Source organism: Corylus avellana, chromosome 1 (assembly GCF_965113065.1).
Source record: "Corylus avellana chromosome 1, dhCorAvel1.hap1.2, whole genome shotgun sequence".
NCBI classification, from domain to species: Eukaryota; Viridiplantae; Streptophyta; class Magnoliopsida; order Fagales; family Betulaceae; genus Corylus; species Corylus avellana.
Window position 1 is genome coordinate 45495939 of NC_142490.1, and position 8422 is coordinate 45504360.

Sequence of the window (8422 nt, forward strand, 5' to 3'; positions counted from 1 at the left end):
AAGAAAGTAATTAAGCTAGTTGTTCTATTCTCTTTCCTTTAAATTAGGCTAACACCCCTAATCTGCCGTGAGTGATAGTTGCACATACTTACACGTGTAGCATCAAGCCTGAGTTTGATATTTATCCCAAAAATATATTTAAAAAATGTAAAGACACCCAAAAAAAAAAATTAAATTAAATTAACCCAAATATGGATTAATTAAAGGGACATTAACATTTCAAAGGTAGAAGCAGCGGATGCCGTTTATTATAGACGAAAGGTCCAGGATAGTTAGAGTGGGTCAACCCTGCGTGATCTCCACCACCCACATCGTCCATTTGAATGATCACAAACAAATATAAAAGTATTAATAAACGTTACAAGGATCGCATAAACAACTCATCGCCATTTAAAAAAGCCAGAGAAAGAGAAGAATTGTAAGAAATTGCCGGCTCCTACTGTTTACACTTCTGCAGACTCCTACACACGACCAATATTTCTCTCTTTTCCCTTCCAACCCACCCCGATCATCGTTTTCCTCCTCAACGGAACAATTTCTATCTCTTTCTTGATCAGCTCTGTTCCTTTGCTTCACCAGAATTATCTTCTCAATTCGACAAAACACGGAGTGGTTGTAAGTCAGTTATAATCTACAGCGTTTCTCGTAGAAAACAAATTAACTTTATTTTATTTGATTAACGTCGTCGTTTGTTTAATTTGTTTTTTCGTTGGTGACAGGTTGAGGAAGATAGAAGAAGAATCAAAGGTTGTCTGAAGAAGAAGGAAAAAAATAAAAACAGCTCTGTTTTCTTTTGTTGGTTAAGTTTCTTTCTTTCTAATCATTCACGGAGAGTTGTTTCTATTATGTATTTTGTTCATCCAAGTTTTGACTTATTCGTTCCCGTTTGTAATCCCTTTTTTTCTTTTCCAATCAGGTAGTACATAAGGATTGACCCATTCGGCACGCCACGGTGACGCTGCCAAGTGCCAACCACCTCTCTTCGCATTTTTCTTCGTCGACTTTCTTCCCTGGAAAGTGACGGATATGGCGGAAAATCCAAAGTTGGTGAGCTTCAGTTTTCTGGTTTTTTCTTTCAAATTACATTTCTTCCTCCCAACTGTTTTATTGGGCTTTGCATCTTTTCTTCATCCATTCATTAATTGTCTCATTCATTCATATTCTTCTCTATCTCTCTGTGAGTTTTTTCTGGGTCGTTGTTGAATTAGTTCTTAGAAGACAGATAATGATCATGACAGGTTTGTGGCTCAGAAGAGAATATGGGTAACCAGAAAATATCGGTTTCCGATCATATGAACGGCTTTCAGTATACCGCCGATAATTCCGACAGCTTAGTTATTGACATGGAGAGCTTCTCCCGCCTCACCAATAAAGATATTACTGCAAATTCACGAATTACTGTAAGCTTTTCTTCTCTTTAATTAAAAGCTCTCGTTTTTTTTCTCTTTTGTTTTTGAGTGGGGGTGCCTAAATTTTCAATTTTCAATATTAAATTTCAACGTACAGTTGTTTTAATTAATAATAGTTAATTTCTCAATTATTGTTGACATTGTTGAATGGAGAAAACAACACACCCCAGATAACGCGTTTCCATTTCTGAATGGAGAAAACAACACAGCCCAGATAACACGTTTCCATTTTGTTCAATTTCAAATGGAATGTCTATCTCGAACATGATTTCACTATTATCTAGCTACCACCATTGCCAATGTACTTTTGACTTTCCCACTTCTTTAATGGCACATTAGTAAATACAAACAAGCAAGCTAGCTAGCTGCATCATCTTTTAAGAGCCTTTTTCTCTGCCCTGCTTAATCTTCTACTTTGATGGGAAAAGTTGCAGAGAAGCCTTTCCCGGAAAGGGCCTCAGCGTGGCGGCGAGAAAAAGATTACTCCCATTGCTAGTACTGCTAACGACAGAGATATTGTTGCCTCCACATCATCGCCCAGAGGTACCATTTTCTTTACAAACTTATTCCCTTTTCCACTGCTCTAACAATTATTGGTTCTTTTCTTAAAAGTTTTGTTTTCACTTTCGTTTCTTTTCTTTTTGGTTTTTTTTTTTTTTACCTCAAAACAAAAATATTAATAAACAACTTAAACACAAATACTCTTAAAAACGTCAAAACAGTTTTACATTTATGTGACATCATAACACTATTTCAAACCATCGTCAACAAATTAACCATTTACATTCATCATCATTATTATTAAAGGTATTAAAGTGATTTAATTAATGGATTAGTGTGTCCCAGTTCCAACCCTTATTAGTTGGATTTGTTTTGGAGAATTGGGGTCAAAATGTGGGAAGAATAAGTATTATATTGTTGCTATGGATCATTAGTCATTAGACTCATTACCAACCTCTACCAGTCTCTCACACTGACGTAGGGACTCACTAGTGTTTCTTCACGATTATTAATTTTTAAGAGAAATTTCACTTTCCCCTAAAATATCGGCGTCTTTGAAATCATAACATCAAACTTTTAATTTTTGCAATGTCGGTATCACAAGAATTTTCTCTTTTTAATTTTCACCAACTTTTGGTTAAAATACCCATATTTAAAAGGAGAAAATTTTTGGAATACCGACCTTGCAAAAAGTAAAAGTCAATGTTATGATTGCAAAAACGCTGATAGTTATGAGATTAAATGAAGTTTTCCTGTATTTGTTTTTTTTTTTTTTTTTATAGTTGTTTAATTACATGAATTAGGGCGTGATGGTTGGAACTTGGAACATGATTTAGTTTGGTCCACAGCATTTTGGTGGCATTAGTCTACGTTTCCCTAGTTGTCACCTACCCTTAAACATGTTGGAGACACGTTATGAATGGAAAGGGAGAGAAGCAACTCTATTATGCGAAAAACAAACTAACTCATATACGATCATATATCATGGGGTCAAGGGATTAAGTAGCTAGATTACAATTAATTATGAAAGAGATGTATTATCAGATTGCTGGGTCACTATGGAGTGTAGAGCAAATGAATTTGGGACTAAGGACTTGGTATCTTGTCCTTTTTCTTTATTTTGGTAGAAATGTAGAAGACAGATTATCATTCCTTTGTGGGCATGCATTTCTTGGAGGCATGTGCATTTGTATTATTGGAAAGTGGACGGTGAAGATCGTCTTGGCCAAATTATATATTCTAGATATATATATCATATATGTGTGTGTATACTGGGGGATGAAATTATTAATCAGGAGCTGCTATATATGGTAGGGTCTAGCACGCCTGAAAAGTCTGCAGTGGTGGCAGTAGGGACCATGGATAATTCTAGCAACCCACAAGTTCATCATCAGATCACCATCACCACCGGCAACATCACCACCCCCACCGAAAGCAGAAGCATTTCTAGGAGAAATAGTTTTAGGCGTTCTCCATGGGTCCTTGATCCTAAGAAGATTCTCTTCTTATTTGCCACCTTGTAAGTCTACTGTTGCTGTTGCGGCTTTCTACAGAGACACTTTGTTTCCTCCAACTTCTAAAGGTTTTCCTTTTTGCTTTTTCTTTTTTGTTTGTTTCGCGGCAGGTCAAGCATGGGAACAATCTTGTTGATATACTTCACCCTTTCAATTGGCAAGCTCAATGCAGATGAAGATGGTTTGGATTGGCAGCAGCGACCATAGACACAGCCATAAAAGAGAATCAGGACAGAAGTGGACATGACATGGCTTCAGAGTTGGCAGTTCTAAGCTTTTTTTCTCCAGGCATTTAAAAAATTTACAGACGAAGACAATGACATACTGCATCGTGACAAAGAAAAAGAATCTTCTTTTTTAGAATGAATGGCAGAGATCAGAGCAAATGAATTTTTCTTTCTTTCTTTTTTTTTTTTTTTTTTCTTTTGTATATTTGCTGTCTCTGTACAGCTTAGTGGATGATTAGAAGTCACTTTTTGCTCTCTTTCTTGCTCTTTCTTCCTTCCCATACCTTCTGCCCCGTTTCCTCTTTTGGCACTCCAACTTGGACAGGCCTTTTTGTTGTATGTGGCTTCCATGTGAGTAGGCAGAGGGATGAAAACAAGCATTAGATTTGTAAGAAACAAAATATGCTCAATGTGCGCATGCGCACTAGAATCTTCTACTTTTTTTCAGAAACATGGGAGGGTGAGGGATGCTTTGCCTAGCATTGAACAGACAAAAATTTAGGTACACCCAGCAACTTCATAACATCTCCAATCCATTATATGTTTGGTGACAAATTTCTAAGAATTAAGAATCAGAAGAAGTCATGCTTCATTTAACTTTAACAGATGCTACTCTGCAAGAGCTGACAGCTTGACAGACATCCCCACCCGGGTCAAGTTAGGCATCAGCATACAACATATGCAACATAATACAAGAAAAGTAACGCTACTTTTCAGACCAGCTGAACGTGACATGTTTTGAATGGATTTCCTTTTGGTTTTTTTAAGGCATTACTATACAAGAGTGAAGAGTAGCATTAGTCTACACGAAAAATAAGGCAGGCATACGTCAATGGGCAGATACAAGTAACAAGATTTACTTGTTATGATTACAATATGACAAGTTTAGCAGTCATGGCAACAACATGAATATCGATTACCCCAAAATCCACCAAAGGTGTGCCTAAACCCTGACTATAATAGTTAGTGACAAAACCATTTGAGGGAAGGTTTGAACAACCAATCATGTGGGATGATACAGCCAGCAACCATTCTTTTTCATGATTATATACATTAAGATATCTAGTGACAAGCATATGTTTCAAAATTGATTAGTTCATTTCAACTTATTGTTGAGGATATTGCAACTTGTGCCATGAGGGTTCAATATAAGAAGGAACTCTCTACTATTCAGCATCAGCATCACATATCCCTACCTCCTCGATAACAACTTGACATCTCTAGTAGCGTTTTGAGATTCTTGGCATTGAGCACCTCTGCTTCCTGTCATTGTAAAGCCTCAATACAACCGCGGCAGTTTCTTCTATTGCTTTTCCTGTCACTTCTGAAATAGCAGGAGGTAACAAAATGCAAGTTTCATTAGCAGAGAGAATCAAAATCCAAAGTAGATGGTTAATAAACATCAGATTCTTACCGATTACTGGCCAGACTGGATTTTGTGCGAAAATCCTACCGGCATGTTCCAGATCATCTCTAACATAGTCCATCTCCGAATAGTTACTCCTTGTTTCTTCGCTGAAGCCCAGACTCTTGGCTCTTGCTTTTCTGATTGTTTGCAAGACTAGAGGATTTATCGTCAAACCAAAAACCTTCTCTGGATCTACCTCAAAGAGACTTTTTGGCAATTCTACACCCATTACAATAGGCACATTTGCCACTTTGTATCCCTTTTGTGATATATAAATTGATAATGGCGTCTTCCCAGTACGAGAGACACCAGTAAGAACAATATCAGCTTTCTGAAGATTTTGGGGTAGTGCTCCATCATCTTGCTTGATTGTAAATTCAATTGCCTCAATCCGACGAAAGTATTCGTCAGTAAGGGGAAAACTCCTGCCAGGAGCCCCGCGGGGGAGGCCAGATGGTACGACCCCTAGATGCGAAGCAATTGCCTCTGTGATTGGGCCGAGTACGTCTGTTGAGGGTATACCCCACAGCTTGCTGGCTTGCCTGGCAGAATCAGCCATTGATGGGTCAGCTAAAGTGTACACAAGCATAGCACCATCTTTGGCTGCTTGCCTAACAATCTCCATTAACCGCTCTACATCATCAATCTGGCAAGTATGTGGATGCCATAGCATCAAAGTCAGTACAAGTCACGAAATTTAGGACAATTCAATTCAATTCAATTTGAAAAATGCAGAACACCTAAAGGGGGTGGTGAATAGGTGTTTGTAGACAATCACAACATTTTAAAAATCTATCAAGCACACTGACAATCACCAAAATCAGATAAAGCATAAAATAAATTCAATATGCAGATTTTGGTAACGAAGTAAAAACTTTTAAAGAACTCTTTAAAAGAAAAATCCTTCTAAGGGCAACCAACTCTTAAAAAAAATCCACTATACAAGAAAACAACTTTCAATCAGTCTATACTCACAAAGCCTTTGCAGTCTAAACACTGGCTTGTATCCCCACAAACAACTCGTTTGTCTCTTGTCATAGCAGCTCCAGAACTTTGACCTTTCTTCTATAGTGTTCCTTTGCAACCCGGGAATTTGGGTTATATTGTGGTTCAAAAGGCTTATAAAGGTAGGGTGAAATCTGGGTTTAAAAACGTAAGTAGGCTAAAAAATATAAAAAAAATTGTAGCCATTTTGATCGATCGAACTTTAGGGTTTCAAGATCGCATGTGTTTGATCGATCCAATTGCAATCGAAGTATCGATTGAACCTCTCGAGTTTTTGCATAAAGACTTTATGTACATCTTTGATCAATTGAACTTCCAATCAAACCTCTTCACAATCAGTATGGGAAACTTCTGCACCACTTCGATCGATCGAACCTCTTGGGTTTGGATTTGGCTTAGGTGCTGTAAAAGAAAATTAATTACAGCACCTATCTTGTAGTTTTGTAATGATTCATATTTAATTTCACTTTCTCTCTTTTTCTTATGAAAGACTTGAAATTAAATCTAGACCCTTGAAGAAAATATTACAGCATAAGTGCTGTATTTTTTTTTTTCTTTTACAACACCTACACCTAATCCCTTGAGTTTTTGTATGAGAACTGGTCACACTAGTTCAATCGATCCAACTACAATCGGGCATCGCTCGAAGTCTTCAAATCTTCAATTTCGACGTTCTCTTAAACCGACATTTTACACCGACTCAACCCTAATCCAAGACCTAAACTATTACAACCCAAATCACATATATGTTTTGACACATGAATTTGTCAACACACTTGTACCTTAACACAAGATGCAAGATTTACCATATAAGAAGTTGGGTAGTCCAGGTTCTAATGGGGAGATCTTACTATTGAAAAAATGTGGGAATATAATGTATAACTTTCAACTGAATGTTGTTGTTCAAGGAACTCAAGATGAGTATGCCAAATTGGGTCCAAAAAAGAGCTTCTCTACATGAAGCTTTCATCATTGCCACCCTCCTACAAATTCATGGCCCAGGATCAGGAACCTCCTTCTACTACATAGAAAATGTTTTTCAATCAAAGCTGTTGGGGATTGCATAAAATTGACATTGGTAAAGTATAACGTATTCCTTCAAATTAGGTTAAAGATTATTCTCACAATTTACATGTCTCCAAAATGCAAGTTATCATATTCATTTTTAATAAAATAAATAAATGATTTAAATACCAATAATTTTTCAATTATTAAGATATTTTATAATGTAAAATTCTTTAAATTTTAATTATTTTTTTCAAATTAAATAATTAAGATTTAGTCTCTAGTTGTAAAATATGACAACAACTCAGTGAACTCACATGTGATAAATATTAATGTGGTAAATACTGAGTAAGTGAATAAGCAAATTAACTAAATTAATTAAGGTAATGATAAAGAGGTACACCTACGGCCGAACTATAGCATATCTCCTTATCTTAAAAGACTTAAAAGAGAGAGAGAGAGAGAGAGAGAGAGAAAAGTAATAGACATCTTACTCCAGAAAACAAGTGGGTATTTACAGGGCACCCACGATCCACCAAGCAGTGGTCGAATTGCCCCAACGCCGCGCTGACGGAATGCTCCACCGTCCATCCAGTTCCGTCAGAGACCATGTATATCGACTTGGCCCCCGCCACGTCCACGTTATCGTCGCCGTCACCTCCCGTTGTAGAAGTAGGCTCTAGGGACGTGGTCTCTCTTGGTTGAACCCGAGGCTTCGGTTCCACTACCTGGGCCCGGTGGGCCGGTCGGTCCAGCTTGCGGCCCGAACGTACGGCTCGAGCTCTGGACCACCGGTTCAGCTGACCGCTGCCTTTGAGCTTCCGAGCCTGTGGCTCAGGGTCAGGTTCGGGAGCGACTTGGTTGGACGAGGTGGGTTTGACTCGTAGGTTCGAGATGCTTAAGGTAGATGAAGCTAACATTTTTTTTTTTTTTTTTTTTAAGTTTTACAGTTTTTCTTGGAAAAGAAAAGGGAATACGGGAAAGAGAAATGCTTGAGTGAGAAGGAATCAATCATAAATAATTGGGTTTGGGCCAAATTCTTATTAAACAGATCTGGGCCCCGGCCTTTTAATACCAACCATGCGCTGCCCTCCCGTCCCATCCCAAAAACCCTTTTCTTTTTTTTTCAAGAACAAAAGCACATATTTCTTAAACTATTTGACAAACAAACAAAAATATTAAATTCATAACCTTAACCTTAACCTTTAATTAACTCTCACACACCAATAATTTAAGAAATAAAAAAATATATTTTATCTGTAATTAACCAATTAAGTAAGTCTCACACCAATAATTTAAAAACTAAAGTTACATTTGTTTTATAATCTTATTGGTGCCGCCCAAATTGGAGAT

At 37.3% G+C, this 8422-nt stretch overlaps 2 protein-coding genes across 3 annotated transcripts; one reads left to right on the forward strand and one right to left on the reverse strand.

Annotated features, from left to right (window-relative positions):
• Nucleotides 1–353: 353 nt before the first annotated feature.
• LOC132170603 (uncharacterized) lies at nucleotides 354–3823 on the forward strand. The gene is made up of 7 exons (XM_059581633.2): nucleotides 354–615; nucleotides 720–799; nucleotides 917–1047; nucleotides 1239–1400; nucleotides 1838–1952; nucleotides 3225–3429; nucleotides 3535–3823. Exons 3-7 carry the CDS (start codon nucleotides 1027–1029, stop codon nucleotides 3629–3631), a joined length of 600 nt encoding a protein of 199 aa, XP_059437616.2. The 5' UTR covers nucleotides 354–615; nucleotides 720–799; nucleotides 917–1026; the 3' UTR covers nucleotides 3632–3823.
• A 97-nt stretch (nucleotides 3824–3920) lies between these two features.
• RP1 (PPDK regulatory protein) lies at nucleotides 3921–8018 on the reverse strand. 2 transcript variants are annotated; one of them, XM_059581632.2, is made up of 4 exons: nucleotides 7564–8018; nucleotides 5066–5705; nucleotides 4848–4975; nucleotides 3921–3995 (listed from the first exon to the last, which is right to left on the reverse strand). In XM_059581632.2, the coding sequence occupies exons 1-3, from the start codon at nucleotides 7987–7989 to the stop codon at nucleotides 4872–4874; spliced, it is 1170 nt and encodes a 389-aa protein (XP_059437615.1). In that variant the 5' UTR covers nucleotides 7990–8018; the 3' UTR covers nucleotides 3921–3995; nucleotides 4848–4871. The 2 variants fall into 2 exon arrangements, with proteins under 2 accessions (XP_059437615.1, XP_059437614.1); XM_059581631.2 differs by lacking the exon at nucleotides 3921–3995 and having other exon boundaries at nucleotides 4466–4975.
• Between the last annotated feature and the right edge of the window lie 404 nt (nucleotides 8019–8422).

Excerpts from the sequence above, each read along its gene's own strand:
- LOC132170603 (XM_059581633.2), top strand. The coding sequence starts at position 1,027 with ATGGCGGAAAATCCAAAGTTG. Across the intron at positions 1,048-1,238 it reads TGGCGGAAAATCCAAAGTTG|GTTTGTGGCTCAGAAGAGAA; the intron begins GTGAGCTTCAGT and ends TGATCATGACAG. Across the intron at positions 1,953-3,224 it reads CTCCACATCATCGCCCAGAG|GGTCTAGCACGCCTGAAAAG; the intron begins GTACCATTTTCT and ends TATATATGGTAG.
- RP1 (XM_059581632.2), bottom strand. The coding sequence starts at position 7,989 with ATGTTAGCTTCATCTACCTTAAGCATCTCGAACCTACGAGTCAAACCC. Across the intron at positions 5,706-7,563 it reads ATACCCACTTGTTTTCTGGA|ATTGATGATGTAGAGCGGTT; the intron begins GTAAGATGTCTA and ends CATACTTGCCAG. Across the intron at positions 4,976-5,065 it reads TCCAGTCTGGCCAGTAATCG|AAGTGACAGGAAAAGCAATA; the intron begins GTAAGAATCTGA and ends CTGCTATTTCAG.